The 22,904-nt window shown below is 43.1% G+C and overlaps 2 protein-coding genes across 12 annotated transcripts in view; one reads left to right on the top strand and one right to left on the bottom strand.

Moving 5' to 3' along the window:
• Positions 1-13,461, bottom strand: part of STX6 (syntaxin 6) — a 49,980-nt gene extending 36,519 nt beyond the window's left edge. Inside the window, exon 1 of the mRNA XM_054456768.2 lies at positions 13,332-13,461. Coding sequence (XP_054312743.1) covers positions 13,332-13,366 — 35 coding nt within the window. The 5' untranslated portion in view covers positions 13,367-13,461. The remainder of the gene's footprint in view (positions 1-13,331) is intronic.
• Positions 13,462-13,637: 176 nt separating this feature from the next.
• The window catches only part of LOC129016923 (major histocompatibility complex class I-related gene protein), a 31,528-nt gene continuing 22,261 nt past the window's right edge, over positions 13,638-22,904 (top strand). For 2 of the 11 annotated variants that reach the window (XM_063650413.1, XM_063650523.1), the window contains exons 1-2: positions 13,765-13,854; positions 19,992-20,138. The gene's annotated coding sequence lies outside the window, so the exon portion shown is untranslated. Of the gene's footprint in view, positions 13,855-19,991; positions 20,139-22,904 lie in introns of those variants that run through there. The other 9 variants (XM_054456754.2, XM_054456745.2, XM_063650436.1 and 6 more) reach the window with 8 other exon arrangements.

Genomic DNA, 22,904 nt, shown 5'->3' with positions numbered 1-22,904 from the left:
GAGGTCACGAGTTCAAGACCAGCCTGACCAACATGGTGAAACCCCATCTCTACTAAAAATACAAAAAAATTAGCCAGGCATGGTGGCGGGTGCCTGTAATCCCAGCTACTCAGGAGGCTGAGGCAGGAGAATCACTTGAACCTGGGAGGCAGAGGTTGCAGTGAACCGAGATCATGCCATTGCACTCCAATCTGGGTGACAGAGCAAGACTGTTGTTTCCAAAAAAAAAAAAAAGCAAAAGATTTGACCAGTCACTTCACCAAAGACATACATATGACAAACAGCACAGGAAAAGATGCCCAATATCATTAATGACATGCAAATTAAATCTTCAGTTAGATACTACTACATATTTAGAATGGATTAAAATGAAAACAAAACTGACAATGCGACGTGCTGGAAAGGTGGTGGGGTAACTGGAATTCTCATATCTTACTGGTGGAAAGGCACAATAGTACAGCCATTTGGAAGACAGTTTGGTTGTTTCTTAAACATATATTTACCATACCCCAAAGTCCCACTCCTAAGTGAAATGAAAACTTATGTTCACACAGCCTGCACATTTTTATAGTAGCTTTATTAATAACAGCCAAAAATTGTAAACAACCCACATGTCCTTCAACTAATGAGTGGATAAACTGTAGTATATATGTATAACAGAATACTATTCAGCAATAAAAAGGAACAAACTACAGCTACATACAACAACATAGATGAATCTCAAATGCATTAGGCTAAGTGAAAAAAGCTAGATTCAGAAGGCCATGTACTATACGATTTCACTGACATAACATTCCAGAAAAGGCAAAATTATAAGAACGGAAAACAGTTCAGTGTTTGCCAGGTGCTCGACGTGGGGGAAGGACCAGAAGGCATACAGAGAAACATTTTGGGGTGATGGATCTGTGCTATATCCTGCTTGTGGAAGTGATGATTACACAATTATATGAATTTGTCAATTTCACAGAGGTGTACACCAAAAAGGTTGCTTTTTATTGTAGGTAAATTATAACTTTAAAAAAATGAGAAAAATTATACTTGAGGGTCAAGATTTTATAAAATTATTAATTTTTACTGTTTCATGAAGAATATTCTTTTTTTTTTTTTGAGACAGAATCTCACTCTGTCACCCAGACTGGAGTGCAGTGGTGCTATTTCAGCTCACTGCAACCTCCACCTCCCGGGTTCAATCGATTCTCCTGCCTCAGCCTCCCAAGTAGCTGATATTACAGGTACGCGCCACCACACTCAGCTAATTTTCATATTTTTAGTAGAAACGGAGTTTCACTATGTTGGCCAGGCTGGTCTCAAACTCCTGACCTCAAGTGATCCAACCGGCTCAGCCTCCTAATGTGCTAGGATTACAGGTGTGAGCCTCCACACCTGGTCTCATGAAGAATATTCTTAGGGGAATACGACTCCTTTTTTCTTTTCTTTTTACTGTTAGTACAAGCTGATGAGGAATACCATAGGAAGCATGGCACGGCACCACTGCCTTGATTTTTGGTAAGGCACCAGGAGTTTTAGCCACCACAGCTTTGGCACCATCAGTGCAAATGTCAACATGGTGAAAAAGGCAGATAATATCTGAATATTATCATGAAAAGAGTTTTGAGCTGGTAGATCCTTCTGTGAAAGGATCTTGGGGATCCCTTGAGATTTACAGGCCATGCTTTCAGAACTACAATGTCTTAAGACACTGTTAGACTGGAGTTGAGGAGTGTGCATGGTGGATTCTAGTAGCACTGAGTGTGAAGCCAAGGAATCCTTAAGTATGCAAGAAGCAAAGCACGTCCTGAGGAAAAAATGAAAGAAATGGCAGGAATTAGAAAAATGCTACAAAGCAATTGCAGAATAAAGCTCAGCACCCTACAGGCCTGACCAGTGACTTGGCTTATTCCACTCTAAAGCTCTTATTTTTAAAAAGAGGATTCATGTTTAGTTTTCATTTAGTAACACAGACATAAGAAAGGTAAACTAGTCGTTATTTTACATTTTTAAGATGGATGTTTTAAGGGATCACAAAGGTGGAAACTGCCAGCAATGGCTCAGATCTTGAAAGACAGCCAGAATCTGCAGTGTATCAGGGAATCCCATCTCAATAGCAAGCAAAGAGGTCCCTCTAAGTGGAAAACCTCCCAACTGTTCTTCCAATATCATTTCAGTGTTAGCCTGAAAAAAAAGGCATGAACTGGAAGCAGAAAACAATGTTGGTCACAAGTCTTATTTGGAAGCCAACTATTAATGGTAACCAGAATTTTCTAAAGCATGTGGGATTTCTAACAGCTTCAAGAGCCACAAGACACACCTAATAATGTACAAATCTAACCAGGGAGACAACCCTCTCAATTCAGAACCACTTGTAAGTACTTGCAACTAAAAACTGAAGATTACTTGGCATTCCAAGTAAGTCAATTCATAAAACAGTAACATATAATCATGTCACCTATTTGAGATTTGTGAGGGTTTTTATAAGAGAAGTGCCCATCTACTTGATTTCACATTTCTTTCTCAGGAAAGGCAAGGGAGTTGTTTCAGTATCAGTTGGCTAGTGAGGCATGACCCACAAATGTCCACCCACCACTGCTGTCTGTTCTACACAACTAGCCCGTGTGAGCACTTCACTTTGAGGAGCACTTCCCGCTGAGTAAGCACCTACAACCGCTGACTGCTTAGGCAACAGAGACCCATTTTTGTCTGTCTCCAGAAAGGTGACAATCACAGATAGTGCTTCTTTATCCCTTATTTTTATGTCTGATTTTGCTATTTTTTTCCCAACTATGTAATCAGAAAAATTAAAGTTTGATACCCAAAACTTTCCATGAGGGAGTATACCATGAAGCAGTATATACCTTGAAGCAGGTATACCTTGAATTGTCAGAGTTCTTCAGCTTAGCAAACTTCTTGGTAAATAACAATCTGCTCACCCACAGCTTGGAGAATCACATCTGGCAGCATTTCACTGAAAACTTGCTAATGACTTTCCAAGGGATTATAGTTTTAGCTGCTGACCCAGAGAAGCCTTTTTCAAATCCTTGAAAGAGGAAGACGGCTATCTCCACACATCAAGCAAATCTTGCGCTATCCGTCACACATGCTGCCCAAATCAGTCTCGTATGATACAGGTAGAATTTCGTGGATACCAAGAGCCAGTGTTGGCAATTCTAGGGATGTGGCTTTTCCCCCTTGCTGTCTACAAAACAGCCCACCAAAATCATGGAACCTGTCATCTTCTCATGGACTAAACTCCCTACAGACACCAGAATGAAGGCTCTTCATGGCAATTCACCACAATGCCCACAGGACCACTTGCAATGCAGAGCTTTCCCAGTAAGTAGCTGTCAAAAATGGAAACACTGCCCACATCTTTGAAGAATGTATCTTTTGGGAAAAACAAAGTCATCCAAGCATCCAGATTCTTCCTTTCTTTTTTGTTTTTTGTTTTGGAGATGGAATTTCACTCTTGTTGCCCAGGCTGGAGTGCGATAGCACAATCTCAGCTTACCGCAACCTCCGCCTCCCGGGTTCAAGCGATTCTCCTGCCTCAGCCTCCCGAGTAGCTGGGATTACAGGCACGCGCCACCATGCCTGGCTAACTTTGTATTTTTAGTAGAGATGGGGTTTCTCCGTGTTGGTCAGGCTGGTCTCAAACTCCTGACCTCAGGTGATCCACCCACCTTGACCTCCCAAAGTATTGGGATTACAGGCATGAGCCACCACGCCCAGCCGATTCTTCCATTCTTCATAAATAAAGTTGATTCTGGCAAACCAACCTCATTTATTTCTGAAGTTAGCCCAACATTGATCCCTTGTCATTGATAGTTGAGCCTCTTCCATACAACCTCCCAATCTGGTACCCCACCAGACTAGCCTCTGGGGCCACAAGTAATACATCCAGATGTCCAGAAAAAAAAAATCACAAAGTTTTCTTACTTGTATCTAACCAAGTTTGCCAAGTAAAATGAGAAGAAAGAGTATCTCAGCCATTAGGGAGCTTTGTTCCCCAGTATTTGTCATTCAGTTGTACCAACAAATTGCATAAGTGTAGCCACAACCCCCATCATCCTTTTTCCTGTTGTGGCTGAGACAGGGTCTCACTCTGTCACCCAGGTTGGAGTGCAGTGGTGCAATCACAGCTCACTGTAATCTCAAATTCCTGGATTCAAAGGATTCTCCCGTCTCAGCCTCCCAAGTTGCTAGGACTACAGGTGCACGCTACCATGCCAAGCTAATTTTTTTATTTATTGTAGAGACAGGGTCTCACTGTTGCCCACGCTGATCTCAAACTCCTGGCCTCAAGTGATCCTCCTGCCTTGGCCTCCCCCTTCATCGTTTTGATTTATCCTTTCTTCTTTGCCCATGCTGGCAGACTCTGAATTGGCATCTGTTCTAGTTATCGTGGTTGTTTAACAATGACCCCAAAATTTAGTGGGGTAAAACAACCATTTATCATGTCATGGAGTCTGTAGATCAGGAATCAGACCCAGCAGAGCTGACTTGTCCCTGTTCCACAATGTCTGGGACCTCAGCTGAAAATATTAAACAGGCTGGGGCTGTAAAGGCATCACATCTCTCCATCTCTCCACAGTCTGCACGCATGCTCTAACAGGGTGGCTTCAATGTAACTGGACTTGTTACATGTTAGCTCAGGGTAGCCTACACTTGTGTCCCAAGATGAAAGATGCAAACGGAAGGTATAGTGGTTGTCTTTTATGACTTAAGCTTCAGGAGTCAAGCAGCGTCACTTCTGCTTCAATCTGCTAGTCAAAGCAGTTTATAAAGGTCTGCCCAGGTTCAAAGGAAGGGAATACAAACTCCAGTTTGATAAAAGAATGCCAGCTTCACAATTTAATAAAAACAAACAGCTGGGCATAGTGGCTCACACCTGTAATCCCAGCACTTTGGGAGGCCGAGGCGGGTGGATCACCAGGTCAGGAGTTTGAGACCAGCCTGGCCAATACAGTGAAACCCTGTCTCTACTAAAAATACAAAAATTAGCCGGGTGTGGTGGCACGCGCCTGTAAACCCAGCTACTCAGAAGACTGAGGCAGAAGAATCGCTTGAACCTAGGAGGTGGAGGTTGCAGTGAGCCGAGACTGCACCACTGCACTCCAGCCTGGGCGACAGAGCAAGACTCCATCTCAAAAAAAAAAAGAAAAAGAAAGAAAAGCAACACAGGACAGAACATTTATTGGTGCAGCCATCACTGGAAAAAATACAATCTGCCACAACTCCTTTCTCTGGGACAGCACCTACTCTGCAAGTCTTTACAGAGGGATCCCCATTTCATCAATACAGTAAAGGAGGCTAGTCAAGGCTGAAAGTTTCCATTCTAGTAATGAAACATGAAAAATTCAGGTTGAGTGAGCCTCTGCAACCACATCAGACTCTCACTCCTCATTCTTCTCCAACTGGTTCCTGCCCCACACCCCACAAACCTGGTTTCACCACTAATCTCTCCAGAAAGAGAGGAGCTCTTTTTATTGCTTGACTTCTACATTCACATCATTTGTATTTGAAAGGAAACACATGCACACACTTTACTTGACTTTATTGCCATTTCCAAATTCAACCACACTGTGACATATTTTGTAATTACTCTTGTGAAAATGAAACATCATTTTTACTCAGTTACCTACAATTATATACAATTTTTGACCCTAACTTACTGCTGCTTCCACAACTCCACCAATGACACTGCAGGTCAAAGTCACAAGTGAATTTAACTTGTCCTCATTTTTGGTGCACTTGACACTATGGCCCATTATATCTATTTGCTTGAAACTCTCACTTTTTCTGTCTCTGTGACATTGTGCTGTTCTAGTTTTCTACCTTCCTCTTCCTCCACTGGATCCCAATGTTTCTCAGCACTCTTTTTGCAGCCTCTATGTGCTCATCAGCATTCACAAGTTCAAAGCACCCCTCTTAAGCTGATGACTCCCCCACTATACTTCCAACCCTAACCACTCAGCCAGGCTTAATTCCTATATTTTTAGCTGCCTATAGGATCATTCCATTTGCCTAAAACCAAATTAATCATATCTTCCCTACAGAACATAATGTATTCAAAACAAACAAAATAGAAAAATCTGCTTCCCTTTCTAGCTTCCTCATTTTAGCCAATAGTGCCACCATTTTCCAAGTTTCGACACTTGTCTAGACAAGAGTCATTTTTGACTCCTCCTCCTCCTTACCTTGCACAACCTCTACTTAAATCCAATCACTGAATTTTCAGATCTGGAAGGAACTTTCAAGATAATCTAGTTTGTGCTCATTAAACATAAATAAGAGACCTTGGGGCTCAGACATATTGGCTGCTTGCCTCAAGTTCTTCCAACCCTGATTATAAAACACTTTCTATTACCAAGACTTATTTAATTGCATTTTTGCAAAGCTTCCACACAAATCTTTTTTTTTTTTTTTTTTTTTTTTGAGAGGGAGTTTTGCACCGTCACCAGGGCTGGAGTGCAGTGGTGTGATCTCAGCTCACTGCAAAAGAGGGTTCAAGCAATTCTCCTGCCTCAGCCTCCCAAGTAGCTGGGACTACAGGTGCCCGCCACCACACCCAGCTAATTTTTTGTATCTTTAGTAGAGATGGGGTTTCACCGTGTTGGCCAGGCTGGTCTCGAATTCCTGACCTCGTGATTCGCCTGCCTTGGCCTCCCCCAAAGTGCTGGGATTACAGGCATGAGCCATCGCACCCGGCCCACAAATCTGTTTTCTTTGTAGAATCAGAAGATCTGGGTTTGAACCCTTAAAAGCTGACTATAAGCAAGTGAATAGTAACTGCTAGTTTAAAAACTGCCTCCTGATTTAGAATTTATGATAGAAATCAGATTAAATTTAAACTCCTCAGGCAGGTATTCAAACCCCCTCCCACTCCTCCTCCTAACCCAAACTGGCTGACTTTAATATCAAGCATGGTTTCTCACTAAAACAAATTCTGTTTCAGTTGGCAGGTCTTCTTCTCATCTTTATCTTTCTCATTCCTGGTTCTTGACTTCCACTCAGTTGTTTCCCCAGCCTAGAAGAGCCTTACACCTCAGCAGACACTTCCTTTAAGCCCCAGATTGACCAGCATTCCCAGCATGGGTATTTCTTTTTTTTTCAATCTCCACAGCATCTCAACTCTACCGCAAAATCTTACACAATATATCTTTCAAGTATCCGCATAGTGTTCTCCAAACTAAGGAGCTAAATAATATTAAACACTCAAATTTATAATAAAGGCTTGCAAAGTTGTTCTTACAATGAAACACTGGATTCTGCTTTTTAGAAAGTATTAGATTTGATTTACATTCAATTTTACTGGGCCAAAATTAACAAACAAGGGTTATTTTTTTCACAGTGACTATACCAATAAACAGTTTTTCAACAGTGAATAGAATGCATGATGCCCTCGAGGAGCTCATAATCTAGTGTTAATAAAGCTAGATATGCAGACAGAGAAGGTTAAAGAACACAACATAACATATACCATCTTACTCATCAGCTTACTTATGTCATTATTTCAACATCAATCCAAGCCAAAAACCTGGAAATAAAACTATTATCATGCTGGGTGCGGTGGCTCATGCCTGTAATCCAAGCACTTTGGGAGGCCGAGGCGGGCAGATCACCTGAGGTCAGGAGTTCAAGACCAGCCTGGTCAACACAGCAAAACCCTGTCCCTACTAAAAATACAAAAATTAGCCGGGCGTGGTGGTGGGCTACTCAGGAGGCAGAGGCAGGGAGAACTGCTTGAACCCAGGAGGCAGAGGTTGCAGGGAGCTAAGACGCGCCACTGCAGTCCAGCCTGGGTGACACAGTGAGACTCTGTCTCAAAACAAACAAACAAAAAAACCATCCTCGGCTGGGCGCAGTGGCTCATGCCTGTAATCCCAGCACTTTGGGAGGCTGAGGTGGGCAGATCACGAGGTCAGGAGATCGAGACCATCCTGGCTAACACGGTGAAACCCCGTATCTACTGAAAATACAAAAAAAAAATTAGCCGGGCATGGTGGCGGGCACCTGTAGTCCCAGCTACTCAGGAGGCTGAGGCAGGAGAATGGCGTGAACCCGGGAGGCAGAGCTTGCAGTGAGCTGAGATCGCACCACTGCACTCCAGCCTGGGCAACAGAGTGAGACTCCGTCTCAAAAAAAAAAAAAAAACCAACAAAAAAAACTATCCTGATCAGACACACAAAACCTCCAAAGCAATAAAATAGCAAAGAGCCACGATATTCGTGCCTTTTATCCATAGGAGTGGCTCACTTATACTCTATCTCCACGTGCAAGGTTACATGGTTTTCTTCAGAGTCTGTCTGATTAGAAGTTGCAAATTCTAAAAGGAGGCTAATTCTAAAAACTTGCCAACAAGGGAGGAAAAAAACTACAGAACTAAACAATCAAAATGGGTTCACTCAACAAACACTGAGTACGTCCTCACTAAATACAAAAATGAAGACTACAAGATTTAAATATGATATTTTCACCCGGTAGATTAGTAAAGATTTTTTTAAATGAAAATCCCAGTACTGGAATCAAGGGAATTGGGTCCCTCAAACACTTTGAGGGGGGAATATTCTGGAGCACAACGTGGTAGTATGCATCAAACGCTTTGCTGCGCCTGCCCTCTGAATTAGCAATTATGCTCCAGGAATACAGGCTATGAAAATCAGAAGCAGCAATACAGACCTATGACAAGTAGGCTTATCACCACATTAATTGTAGTGTGATCATAAATATAATTTATCTTCCAGGATGAACATTTATATGACAAAATACAATGCAGTCATTAAAAGCTGCAACCCAGAAGTCTGAAGGATATAAAGAAATACAGACGAAAACGTCATAAAACAGGCCAGGCGCTGTGGCTCATGCCTATAATCCCAACACTTTGGGAGGCCAAGGTGTGTGGATCACCTGAGGTCAAAAGTTCAAGACGAGCCTGGCTAACAGGGTGAAACCCCATCTCTACTAAAAATACAAAATTAGCCAGGCATAGTGGCATACATCGGTACTCCCAGCTACTTGGGAGGGTGTGGGAGGAGAATCGCTTGAACCCAGGAGGTGGAGGTTGCAGTGAGCTGAGATCACGCCATTGCCATTGCACTCCAGCCTGGGCGACAGAGTAAGACTCTGTCCCAAAAAGAAAAGAAAAGAAAAAGTCATAAAACCATACATAACGTATAATCTCAATTTTTAAAATGACCATATTATATATATAATATATATTTATAATAAATATATAAATCCTGGCATTTCCACGTACAAGCTTATAAAGTTGAAGTTTTTTACTAAGTTTCATTTTCCTTTTTGTGAAATGATGACAATAATAATACCTACTTCATAAGGATAAAAGAGCAATCCCTGTTGTGGGATTCTGTTCTGAACAGGACATTGACAACGTCAAAACCTCCCAAAAGGAGCTTCAAACATTCAAACACTAACCACTGCATGTATAAGTTACAATAGCTTTCTAACTGGTCTCCTTTTCCATCTTTCCTCACATTGATGCATCCAACGCTACTACCAAATCAATATTCCTAAAATCCTAATTTCATGTCATTTCCTGGCTTTAAAAATCTGTAATGGCCTCAAGATGAGATTCTCCTTAGGCCAACATAACTTGACCCTATTTTACCTGCACTGGGAAGTACTGACAGTAGTGTGAAATCAGGTTGTTCTAATTTGAAGCCTGAGAACACCACTTGTTAGCTGTGTGACCCTAGGTAAGTTAGTTAACCCCTCTAACACTTCCTCAGCTTCTCATCTCTAAAATGTGGCTAGTATTCATCATATGGGTGTTTTTACAGAGTGAAAATTCATAAGAAGTGCTTACTTAGTACTTTATATGTATGCCTGGCACTGGAGATGCATCCTTTAAATGTGAGCTGTTACTACTACTTCCCTAAACTGTCTACTCCACCTGGGCTGCTCTTCTAGATCATTTCTAACACACATTGCCCAACTTAGGCCTTTTGCTGGTGGTGTTCTCACCCATGAGGCACCATTCCATCACAATCACCACCACCAACAAAGAGTATGTGTTCAACATTTACACTATATATTCAAGGTGTAGGCTGGAAATACAGAAAAAATAAATAAATAAATAAACAGTCCCAACCCTCAGAGCTCATAGTCTAATAATGAAAGAAAGACAGAGGAAGAGGTCCAATAATTAGGGGTGACAAAGGAAGCACTTCCTGGAGGCAAGGGAGATGCTTACACTGACTCCAGAAAGCTGCGTGGGTGAATCAGGCAGTGTGGGTGCGTGTAGAGTAAAAGCATCCAGTACAGCAATCATAGTCACTGTATTGAGTCTGGCACTGCTGGAGTACTAAGGCTAAGGGAGAGCAGAGGCTAGATCAGTGAGGTCAGGAAGTGTTGGCACTTTATTCTGCAGGCCAGCAGCAGCCACTTAATAATATTAAGTAGGGTACACCTGCCTGGGACTTTAGAAAAGCTTACACTGTGCTGTCCAACACGGAAGCCACATACAACTACTGACTGGAAATGTGGCTAGTGTGACAGAAATTAAATTTTAATTAATGTAAACTTGGTAACTGATATGCAATTCAGTTATCAAAAACCTTTTATGTATGTTTGGAACAATTAAGAGTATGTAGGCTGGGCACGGTGGCTCGCGCCTGTAATCCCAGCACTTTGGGAGGCCGAGACAGGTGGATCACAAGGTCAGGAGATCGAGACCATCCTGGCTAACATGGTGAAACCCCGTCTCTACTAAAAAATACAAAAAATTAGCTGGGCGTGGTGGCGGGTGCCTGTAGTCCTAAAAATACAAAAATTAGCCAGGTGAGGTGGCACACACCTGTAGTCCCAGCTACTCAGGAGGCTGAGGCACAAGAATCGCTTGAACCTGGGAGGCAGAGGTTGCAGTGAGCTGAGATTGCACCACTGCACTCCAGTCTGGGCAACAGAACAAGACTCTGTCTCAAAAAAAAAAAAAAGAGTATTTAATGAACTTTAAATACAGGTCAATTATTTCTGATGAAAATTTAATGTCCAAATTTAAATGTACAGTAAGTGTAAAATATGTATTAGATTTAGAAGACTTAGTACAAAAGTAAAATATCTCATCAATAATCTTTATATTAATCACATGTTGAATATTTTGAATGTATTAGAGATTACATGAGAATTAATTTCACCTGTTCCTTTTTATTTTACTGTGGCTACTAGAAAATGTAAAATGACGTACATGGCTGGCATTATACTTCTATTGAACAGCTGAAAGAGGAAATGAGACCAGAAGCAGGAAGAACAATTAAAAGACTCTTGACAGGCATCCAGGTAAGAGAGACAGGCCTGATTATCTAAATTCTGCCCATCTTCAAAACCTAATTCAAGATACACTACTGCCTCCAAAAGCTCTCCTAATCCTAACAATTCCCAAGGAGTTTCTCTGAACTGCTGGGGCACTTATCATCTGTAGCATTCACTTCAACACTCATTCATTTGCCACCTGTCATTTCTACTTAATTTTGGGGTAATTTGTTTCTCAGATTAGACTAGAAGCTCCTAGGCTAAGGGCCATAATTTAGGCACCTTTAATTTTTCCATGCTGTGTAATGCATTTTTGATACTTTTAATAAACACAGGTACATGACTCCCCAAAAATCTGGATACACCTTCATGGGTGACTTTACCTTTCCACAGCAGAAGATACTGAGAATCTCTTTTCCTTCAAGAACCTTAAAGACAGGAGCTAAAATGATGTAAAAGTCAATCAAAACTCCAAGCCAATGTTCCGATAAAGTAGTGATATTTAATCAGTGAGCAAGCATTAGTAGACTGTATTGGATACCATCAAGAAAAAAAATGCCACGACGACAGAAGAATTTAGGCTTTTGACAAATTCCATAAAAAGTCAAACAAAAAATTTCTGATCATCTCTGATCTCTACCGCCAGAGATAACCTTTGCCAACCTAAGCATTAAGAACTTTCAATCAAGGAAAAAACATCTATTTTAAAAATTAACCCCTAAAGCAATCCTTCTAACAAATATCACATTTTCCAGGTAGGGAGCCACATATTACCAGTAAATTTACAATTCAGCATTTTCCCATCTAAATTAGAGTAAGGTGAAGAAAAAAACCTTTCCAGAGAAATATTAAGTAGTATGAATGTATTTTACTGCATCATCGATGAAGTATTTCACCTAAAATACCATTTAAATTTTCTACAACACTTGACTTTACAACGGCCAGCTTGCACCACTACAGAAATACGAAGCTAGCAGCAGCTAGTAAAAAGCAAGGGACATTCTGTGGTGATAAGTACTGATCCGGAAACTTTGCAGTTTTCAGATTTTTCATGTTTGACATTTAAAACAGAAAACTGACAAGTTTCTAATAAGAAACTAAAAGTTACATCAGAATTGATCTTCTTGCATGTGTTTAATGGCTACGAAGTGGATATTACAAAGTGCAGTTGAAGTTTCTATCTCCAAAGAAACAATCGAGCAATCAAAGATGAGTTAGGACAGCTTATAAGGGAACAGAAGGCAGTTCTATTCTGAAAGGCAGAAGAAATGGGAGAAACCTGTCAAACAGCCTGGATGAAATCAAGGAGTTAACAAGCAACACTCATTTCCTTTAGAACTGTGAGAAAATTCCGGTTGCTAATAGAAAGCTGAGGAAAGTTTGGTTTGGCTTGTTTCATCTTGTTTTCCTTCCAAATCATCACAGTATGAACGACTGCTTTCCTCTCCTCACATTACTCAGTAAAAACTCCCCCATTGAATTGTCTTCCGGTGCCCTGCTCCCCAGCCTCCCAGAACGGCCCCCGCCCCCGCCTCCCTCCCAGCAAACGTGCTCAGACGCCTCTGGGCTTGTTGTGGTCTCGCCAGTCTGCGGACGAGCGCTCCAAACTCAATGGACAATGGAGCTCACCCCCGTCAACGCGAACTACAAAGCTCAGGAGGGCCATTTCCCTTTTCCTGCCCAGATGCTGTTTTCGCTCCTTCGAAGCAAGGTCCCATGCTCGACTAGACGGCCAGTGTGAGCCAGGACCCGCGTGTCTCCTTCCCCACCTGCCGAGCTGCTGAGCCCCTCGGCCCCCAAATAAATTGTACCGCAGCGCACAGGCCAAAAAGGGCCCCCCACCACCAGGGGCTCGGCTGGGGACAGTGGCTTCACGGTCCAGGTAGGGATGGAGGGAACGTCTCTGGACGCTTGGTCATGGCCCTCAAGACTAAGCCGTCTCCACTGTCCCCCCTCCCCAGCTCCAACTTGCCTCCCCTCCCCCTACCGCGAGAAGACCTAGGAGGTGCGGGCAGGCAGCACCGCCACCTCTTCCTCCGGTGGAGCCATCGGCCGACACTCACCCTTTCACCACAAAGAAGGGGTCCTCCATGGACATGGCGTCCCGGCCCCGGCCTCCTCCACCTCCTCCGCGCACAGGGCGCCCGTGCCTCCCGGCCTCCCTCCGCCCACCCTGCCTGTTCCCGCAGCTGCCCGCGCCTTAGTCTGGGGGAAGCCGAGCAGCGGGAACGCGCGCAGGCCAGGTGCACGGGACGGCCGCTGGTCCAGCACCTGCTAAGCACCACTGGCCGAATCCCGGACTCGGGCGCCGGCCCCCTAGGCAGCCTCCAGTCCCGGCTCCTCCCGAAGCGTCGGAGGGCCTGACCCCACCCCCGGGACCCTCGGCCGCGGCCAATCACGAACGCCGCCTGAAGCACGACTTCCGCACCCCGCTCACGTGACCAGGGCCTTCCCCCCCCCAGTGGGCGGGGCTTGGGCCTGCGTCCCTCGGCCCTGGAGGCGGAGACCTCGAGGCGGTGGAGGTGGGCAGACTTCTACCGCCCGCTCCTCAAGCTTGAGGGTGAGGAACGGATTGTTCCCTCAGAGGTAGGCAGTCGGCTTTTCAGGATAAGCTGTAGTTGTACCTGATTTGCAAAATCCTCTTACCTTTCCTCTACTTTTAATACTTAATTTTGACAGTATGTAATTTGTAAATCTATCTGGTCCTCGACTTAAAATGAAGCATAGTATCTGATTATGATGTTACGCAGATCCTTTAAGTAGGTCTTACTTTGTATTGGACAGTGTACTAAAGGTTGTGTATGCATCATCTCAGTATCCTTTGGGGGAAAGTATTATTCCCCCCTCCCCCTTTTTGGGGGGCAGGGTCTCTCTCTGTCACCCAGGCTGGAGTGCAGTGGCACAATCAGAGCTCACTGCACCCTTGACCTCCTGGGCTCAAGCGATCCTCCGGCCTCAGCCTCCCGAGTAGCTGGGACTACAGGTGAGCGCCACCACGCCTGGCTAATTTTTAAATTTTTTATAGAGATGGGGCTCTCAGTATTTTGCCTAGGCTGGCCTTGAACACCAGAGCTCACATGATCCTCCTGCCTCTGCCTCTCAAAGTGGTGGGATTACGGGCGTGAGCCACCACATCATCCATTTTTCTCATTTTGCAGATGAGAAAATAAGCTCAGAGAGGCTTCAAGACTTCCTGTAGTCACACAGCCTGGACAGGGCAGAACTGCAGATTCTGTGCACTTTCCACCAGATGGGGTGTACTTTCTGTTGCTGTACATTCTGCAAATAACCATGTAAAGTAATTTTTCATACAGCATATGGTGCTTCCCAGGAAAGCGCACCTTCGAGGAATAAAGAAGGGGCCGGGTATGACAACTTCCTCTCACTGTGGTTCAAGAACTATTCCAGAAAACATTTTGCCCAGAACCATTAACCAACTCATATGCTAGATATGCTGTGAAATTTGTGGATGGGGACTGTGGACTTTGATTGCTGAAAATCATTGAGCACTTACTGTGTGTGTGTCAGGCAGGGTGTTAAGTGTTATCTCAGTTGCTCTTACAATGTGGTAATTACTGCTATCATGCCCATTTTATAAATGAGAAATCTGAGACTCGGAGGTTAAGTGACTTGCCCAAGGTCACCAGTCTGGAGATGGCACAGTCCTTGGAGCAACACAAACCCCGTTTAAATCTTGGCTCTATCATTCAGTTCTTCATCTATAAAACATAAATAATAATAGCTAGTTCATGGGTTGTTGTGATGGTTAAATAAAAATGTGTGTAAACATCAAGATCCCAAAGGACTAAGTTACTGAAGCAGGAAAACCAGTAAGGATGCTGCTAAGGTCATGTGGCCCGAAGGGATGAGGTCCAGACCAGGATGACAACGATTGAGAACAGAGAAGAAGGAGTGAATCTGACAGACGTTTCAAAAGGAAAACAAGACTAAACACCTAGACATCATGAGGGGCTGAATGGGTTTCGGGAGGAGAGAGAAGAGAGAGGTGAAAGCCAAAATCCCTGGAGGAGCAAATGATGGAAGGCAGATGCGGGGAAAGCAAGCAGTGTCCAGTAATAGTGATTGCTAATGTTTATTGGGAGAGAACTGTTTAATTTGCTTAGCTGGGGAGGTGAAAACAGGTCATCGTTCATTCATTCAACAAGCACCTGTAAATTGAGGGGCAGGTGAGCATGGTGTTGAAGAGCCATCCTTGGAGCCCGATTGCTTGAGTTCTGCTGCTTCCTGACTGTTGCATCTCAGGCAAGCTGCTTCATCTCTCACTATCCTCAACTGTGAAACAGACACCGTAATAATAGCTTCCTCATAGAGTGTCATGAGGTGATGTGTGAAAAGTGCTTAAAACAGTGCCTGACACATGTTGTGCTCCTACTGTGTGCTAAGCAATGAGGACACAGGCATGAACAAGGGTTGGTTCTTGCCTTCAAGGAACTGTCAGACTGGTGGGAGAGACAGACTGGTGGGAGGCACGCACAGTGAGAGAAGGGCACAGGTTGCCATAGAAACACAGCACAAGATACCAGTATATTTGTGTGTTTTCGGGGCTGGGGCGGGGGGTTCCTAAGCAGTGACTAGAAGCAGCCGGGAGAAGGGGGCCATGTTCCTGGAGTAGAAGGACAAGGATGGGGGCAGCAGGAGCTAAGCCTGGAGGTGGACAGGGTCAGATTATCGGGGCCCTTGTTTGTGATGTTCAGAATAGTGGATGCTTCCTATGGACAGTTCCCCTTGGGAACTGAGGGAATTGACAGGGTCAGAATGGCATTTGAGACAGATGCTTCAGTGGCTAGGAGGTCATGGTCCAGAGGAGGGGTGAGGGTATCCTGAGCTGGGCTCGTGACAACTAAGGTGGAGAAGAGTGATGCATTTGAGACATACTTTAGAGGCAAAGTTAGTAGACTTGGTGACTGATTGGTTCAGGGTATGGGGGAATTGATGAAAGAAGAGGGAGGAAGGCTTCTGGGGTAGTAAATGGGTAGTGTTGGTTCCAACCATCAAGAAAGAGAACACAAGAGGAGAATTTGATTTAGGGTGAATGTAAATTAGCTGTTAGCATGTCAGTTGTCCCCACCAAACAGTAAACTCCTGGAGGGACAGGATACTACGTTAATGTTATTACCACCTAAGTGTCTGACACGGCCTCTTATTATCTGTTCCATGAATTTCTTAATTGGACCACATGTGACAGGTCAGAGTTTTATAAGTAGTAATAGAAGATAGAGGACAGAGGCTTGGGAAATTCCCATAATTAGGGGATTAGAAAAAGCACCAACGATGGAGATAGTGGAGTGTTGAGATATAAAATGTGCGTGTGTGTGTGTGTGTGTGTGTGTGTGTGTGTGTGTGTAGGTGTTCCTTTCTTTAATGCGTCACCCTCCTTTACCCTCTCTCGAACTAGACCTTGGCCTCCACTGCCCCCAAGGAAAGGGAAGCTATGGCTAAAATGCAAGGAGAAACAAAGGAAGTTATTTCTTTCTGTCTTTTTTTTTTCATTTAATAGGACCCACGTCCTGGCATAAACAATAGCTTGGGAAAAATACTCAGCAAAAACCCATCTCTTCCCACACCCCCACCCCTACCCCACCCCTAACCCAAAAGAATAATTTAAATTTCTCAGGGAATAAAAAATCAAAACAGTGGTTGTTTTGGGGGAGAGAGTTTGACTGGGAAGGGAAACTTTCTTGGGTACTAGAAATGCTCTGTATCTTGACGGAGTGTGTGTTACATGAGAGTATCATTTGTCAGAACTCCTCAAACCAAAACTCTTAATTGGACTTAACTTCTGTTCATTTTTCTTGGGGAAGTTGACATGCCAACTCTGACCTTTCTGTAGAGTTCTGAGTGGGCGACCAGGAGAACCTCTGGTTCCTGAGTGAGTCTCCAAAGTTAGGAGAGTGAATGAGGAAGGGAGCACACTGGGTCCTGCAATGCATCTTCTGCAGAAATAAGGAGATGGCAACACAGAGAATAAGGCACAGGCAGCCAAATGAGCTGAGGATCAGAAAGGAGCAAACCATATTGCTGGGGATGCCAGGATAGACCTGAGAGGGATTGCAGTGGGTAGCCACCCCCTGCCCCTAGAAGCTGCGGGAATGCCATGACACCCCTACAAGGGGATCTCCCCTACTCTGAAATAATGACACTCAGCCTGCTCCTTCACTAGGTTGTTGTAAGGAACAACTGGATCATATATGGGAATAATTTTTTATTTTTTAAATTTATGAGGCCGGACATGGTGGCTCACACCTGTAATCCCAGCACTTTGGGAGGCCAAGGCGGGCAGATCACGAGGTCAAGAGATCGAGACCATCCTGGCCAACATGGTGAAACCCCATCTCTACTAAAAATACAAAAATTAGCTTGGCTTGGTGGTGCATGCCTGTGGTCCCAGCTACTTGGGAGACCGAGGCAGGAGAATCGCTTGAACCCAGGAGGCAGAGGTTGCAGTGAGCCAAGATCACGCCACTGCCCTCCAGCCTGGTGACAGAGCGAGACTCCAACTCAAAAAAAAAAAAATTTAATTGTGGTAAAATACACATAACATAAAATTTACAACCTTAATCATGTTTAAGTGTACAATTCAGTAGTGTTAAATATATTTGCCTTGTTGTGCAACCAATGTCCAGAACTCTTTTCATCTTGCAGAACTGAAACTCTATACCCATTAAACAACTCCCCATTCTCCCCCAACAGTCTCTGGCAACCACCATTCTACTGTGTGTCTCTATGAATTTGACTACTCTGGGTACCTCATATAAGTGGAATCATACAGGATCTGTCTTTTTATGATTTGCTTCTTTCAGTTAGCATGATATCTTCAAGGTTCATTCACTCATTCTGCATACTGCAGAATTTCCTTCCTTTGTAAGCCTAATATTCCATTGTATATATACCACATTGTGCTTGTCCATTCATCCATCAGTGGATGACCCTTGGCTTTCTTTCATCTTTTGGCTATAATGAATAATGCTGCTATGAACACAGGTGTACAAATATCTCTTTGAGATCCTGCTTTCCATTATTTTGGATATATACCCAAAAGTGGAACTGCTGGATAATATGGTAATTCTATTTTAAATTTTTTTGAAGAACAGTCATGTTGTTTTCCATTTTACATTCCTACTAAAAGACACATGCATTCCAGTTTCTTCATATCTTCATCAACACTTGTTATTTTCTGGGTTTTCTTTTCCCTTATAGTAGTTGTACTAATAGGTGTGAGGTGGTATCTCATTATGGTTTTGATTCACATTTCTTCAATAATTAGTGATGTTAAGCACCTATTCATGTGCTTATTGGCCATTTGTATATCTTTTTTGCGGGGTGGGGAAAAATGTCTATTCAAGACCTTTGCCCATTTTTGATTGAGTTGTTTTGTTTTTGTTGAGTTCACCCTAAATCCTTCTTGAAACAAGGTAAAGAAAGGGAGAAAAGTGTTAACATAGATATAGGATATCATACTCTTCATCATTATCCAACCTTTTAGAAACCCCGATATGCATGTACATGTTCCAGAACATTCCACTTAAGTTCCATTGATCTGGCTATGACTGTCTATGTTTCCTACCTCCAACCACAGAAAATATCCATACACATATCCAAAACACACTGGCCATGATTTATTTCCTCTTCTTGTTTGTTACCAACACCTCCACCATTGTCACCCTGTATACACTGATTTAAAATAAACAAGGAGGAATTCCAGTCAATTTACATATTCAGCACTAAGGAATGATGGAGAATTTGTGGGACATCCATTTGGTGGTCATTAGAAATGTTGTTTAAAAGTATGTAATGACATAGGAATGGCTTGAGTAAAAATAGCAAGACACAAAATTATACATATGATACAATTTCAGCTCTGTTCTTATACATTAAAATGTTGTGGTACATAGAAAATTTTTACATGTAGAAAAAAAGAAATGTATTTAAAGTTTGTCAACTACTACAATGAAATATTTACTTGGATAATCAGAAATACAAAAAGTTTTTTAAAAAGAAAAGAAAAATTAATAAAAGAGAAGTGAAAAGGCAAGTGACCACATATGAAAAAGTACATCAAAAGTTAGCAGTTTTCAGCCTGAGCAACATGGCAAAACCCCATCTCTACAAAAAAAAAATACAAAAATTAGCTAAGTGTAGTGCCTCATGCCTGTGGTCCCAGCTACTCGTGAGGGTAAGGTGGGAGGATCACTTGAGCCAGGAGGCAGAAGTTGTAGTGAGCCATGTTCATGCCACTGCACTCCAGCCTAGGTGACAGTGAGACCCTGTCTCAAAAAAAAAAAAAAAGCAGTTTTAAATCCTGTTTAGAATAAGGCAAGTTAGGAGGGTCTGAATGAATGGAAATTGGTGAGTACTAAAAAGCTGAAATATGTTATTGGAATTCAGTGAATTTCTTGACAAGACGGTGGATTTGAACCACTGTAGGAAGGGAGGTATGTTCTTTATCATCCTTTATGAATGTGACTATGTGTAAGGAAAGAAAAATCAATCTGTGTTGGTAAACTGGGTCATTGCAATAATAGTACTAGTGATTGCTAATGTTTCCATACTATGTACCAGGCATTGTGCTAAGTGACTGATATGGTTGGGCTGTGTCCCCAGCCAGATCTCATCTTGAATTCTCACGTGTTGTGGTGGGAGGGACCTGGTGGGAGGTAATTGAATAATGGAGGTAGGTCTTTTCCATGCTGTTCTCGTGATAGTGAATAAGTCTCGTGAAATCTGGCAGTATTATAAGGGGGAGTTTCCCTACACAAGCTCCTCTCTGCCTGCTGCAATCAACGTAAGATGTGACTTGCTCTTCCTTGCCTTCAGCCATGATTGTGAGGCCTCCCCAGCCATGTGGAACTGTAAGTCCAATAAACCTCTTTCTTTTGTAAATTGCCCAGTCTTGGGTATGTCTTTGTCAGCAGTGTGAAAACAGACAAATACAGTGACACACTTGCATTATCTTCAGAAGCTCCAGAATCCCCATATGGGGCACGTTTTAGAATGTAATTTGGTTGGACAGCAGGGCTAGGGGACTTGAGGTGGCATGGGAGACCCCTGTCTTTTTTTTTTTTTTTGAGATGGAGTGTCACTCTGTCGCCCAGGCTGGAGTGCAGTGGCGCAATCTCTGCTCACTGCAATCTCTGCCTCCTGGGTTCACACCATTCTCCTGCCTCAGCCTCCCGAGTAGCTGGAACTACAGGTGACAACCACCATGCCCGGCTAATTTTTTGTATTTTTAGTAGAGACGGGGTTTCACCATGTTAGCCAGGATGGTCTCGATCTCCTGACCTCATGATCTGCCCGCCTTGGCCTCCCAAAGTGCTGGGATTACAGGTGTGAGCCACCGCACCCGGCCTCTTTTCTTAAATTATAGATTTATTTGGGATTGCTTAAGACAGCTGATGGTGATTATGTGTGTGTAGTAAAAGTACTCTAAAGCCCCAACAAGTGACAAGTCACTTCTTGGTTCCACCACTGCTGATTTCATTGAATCCTCACAATAATCCTGTAAGGCAGAATTGGTTATTACCTCCATTTTCTATATGAGAAATCCCAGACTTAGAGAAGTTAATAATTTGGTCAAAGGTCACATAGGTAGGAAATGTCAGAACCTCATTTGAAAAGAAGTTTGACTCCTGAACCCATGTTCTTTGCTATAGTATTCTACTCCCATTTGTACAAGGACTAGCCTTGGCCAAAAATTGGCAAATGGATTTTACCTACCCACAGAAAATGGCTCAGATCAAACTCGATACACACACACACACACACACACACACACACACACTTCTACTGAATTAAAAAAAATAGCCAAGGGAAAACTACTGATTAAATATAATAAAATATATTATGTTGAAAACAATATTATTTAACAAACAAGACCCTTTTGCTAACTTGATAATTCATCATTTAGTTTTTAAGGATGAATTGCAGTAACTGCAAGTAAGTCAGATTCCTCAGAGGGGCCTTAAAATACACATAGTAAATCAGGTATTTAAAAGCCAAACACATAAAGGGATTTATAATCAACAGGATAAGCACAACGCACTCTGAAAAGTGCGGCCTGAGATTTAAGTTCAGACTATTGCTCAGAGGTGAGGCTTGTTTTTCCACAAAGAGAATGCGAGGGATTCTCCCTACCTCAGCGCCTCCCAACTTAGTGGGGCAGTCCTACCTGTCCTTGAAGATCTTGGTGTAATTAAATCTATTAAAAATTTTAAGGACTATTAAAGCTATTCTATTAAAAACTGCATATTAATATTGGAAAATATCAATTTGAAAAGAATTTACAAAATACTATTAGGACGTAAAACCCTTTTTTGGTAAAATGAACAAATAAAGGTATGCTTATATGCAGACATATGTAGTCAGCAAAACCACTGAAAAGAAATACTCTAAAATATGTTAACAGCAAATTTTTTCCTTTCTTCATTCCTCTCTCCTCTTTCTTTCTCTCTCCTTCTTTTTTCTTTTTCTTTCTTTCTTTCCTTCCTTCCTTCCTTCCTTCTTTCCTTCCTTCTTCCTGTTGCCATGGTTGTGGTACACTGGCGTCTCAGCTCACTGCAGCCTTGACCTCCCAGGCTCAAGCAATCCTCCCACCTCAGCCACCTGAGTAGCTGAGACTACAGGTGCATGCACCACACCTAGCTAATTTTTTGTATTTTTAGTAGAGATAGGGGTTTCACCATGTTGCCCAGGCTAGTCTCGAACTCCTGGGCTCAAGCAATTTGCCCACATCAGCCTCCCAAAGTGTTGGGATTACAGGTGTGAGCCACCATGCCCGGCCAACAGCAATTTTTTCTGATTGGTGATTTTTATCTTATCACTCTCTGGGTTTTTTATATGTATTTGCCCTGTATTCTGGATTAAATTTACTAATTTGCAATTAGAATACAATGACTTAAAAATGAAAGACATGGGTCAGGTGTGGTGGCTCACGCCTGTAATCCCAGCACTTTGGAAGGCCAAGGTGGGTGGATCCTGAGGTCAGGAGTTCAAGACCAGCCTGGCCAACATAGCAAAACCCCATCTCTACTAAAAAGACAAAAATTAGCTGGGTGTGTAATCCCAGTTACTCAGGAGGCTGAGTCAGGAGAATTGCTTGAACCCAGGAGGCCGAGGTTGCAGTGAGCTGAGATGGCACCACTGCACTTCAGCCTAGGCGACAGAGTGAGACTCTGTTTCAAAAAAAAGAAAGACATCGTTGCCATACCTACATTTTTTTTTTTTTGAGATGGAGCCTTGCTCTGTCGCCCAGGCTGGAGTGTAGTGGCACAATCTTAGCTCACTGCAAGCTCCACCTCCTGGGTTCACACCATTCTCCTGCCTCAGGCTCCCGAGTAGCTGGGACTACAGATGCCCACGACCACGCCTGGCTAATTTTTTGTATTTTTAGTAGAGACAGGGTTTCACCATGTTCCAGGATGGTCTCAATCTCCTGACCTCGTGATCTGCCCGCCTCGGCCTCCCAAAGTGCTGGGATTACAGGCGTGAGCCACCGTGCCCAGCCTCATACCTACTTTTTAATGTCAGTACAACAGGTTATGGTATGGAATGCATTTTGGAACAAGATATGAACAAAAATTCAAAGGAACAAATACATGGCCATGGAATTCCAGTGCTGA

This window comes from Pongo pygmaeus, chromosome 1, assembly GCF_028885625.2.
Source record: "Pongo pygmaeus isolate AG05252 chromosome 1, NHGRI_mPonPyg2-v2.0_pri, whole genome shotgun sequence".
NCBI classification, from domain to species: domain Eukaryota; kingdom Metazoa; phylum Chordata; class Mammalia; order Primates; family Hominidae; genus Pongo; species Pongo pygmaeus.
Note: the sequence above shows the minus strand (reverse complement) of the source record. Positions and strands in the feature narration are given on the sequence as shown.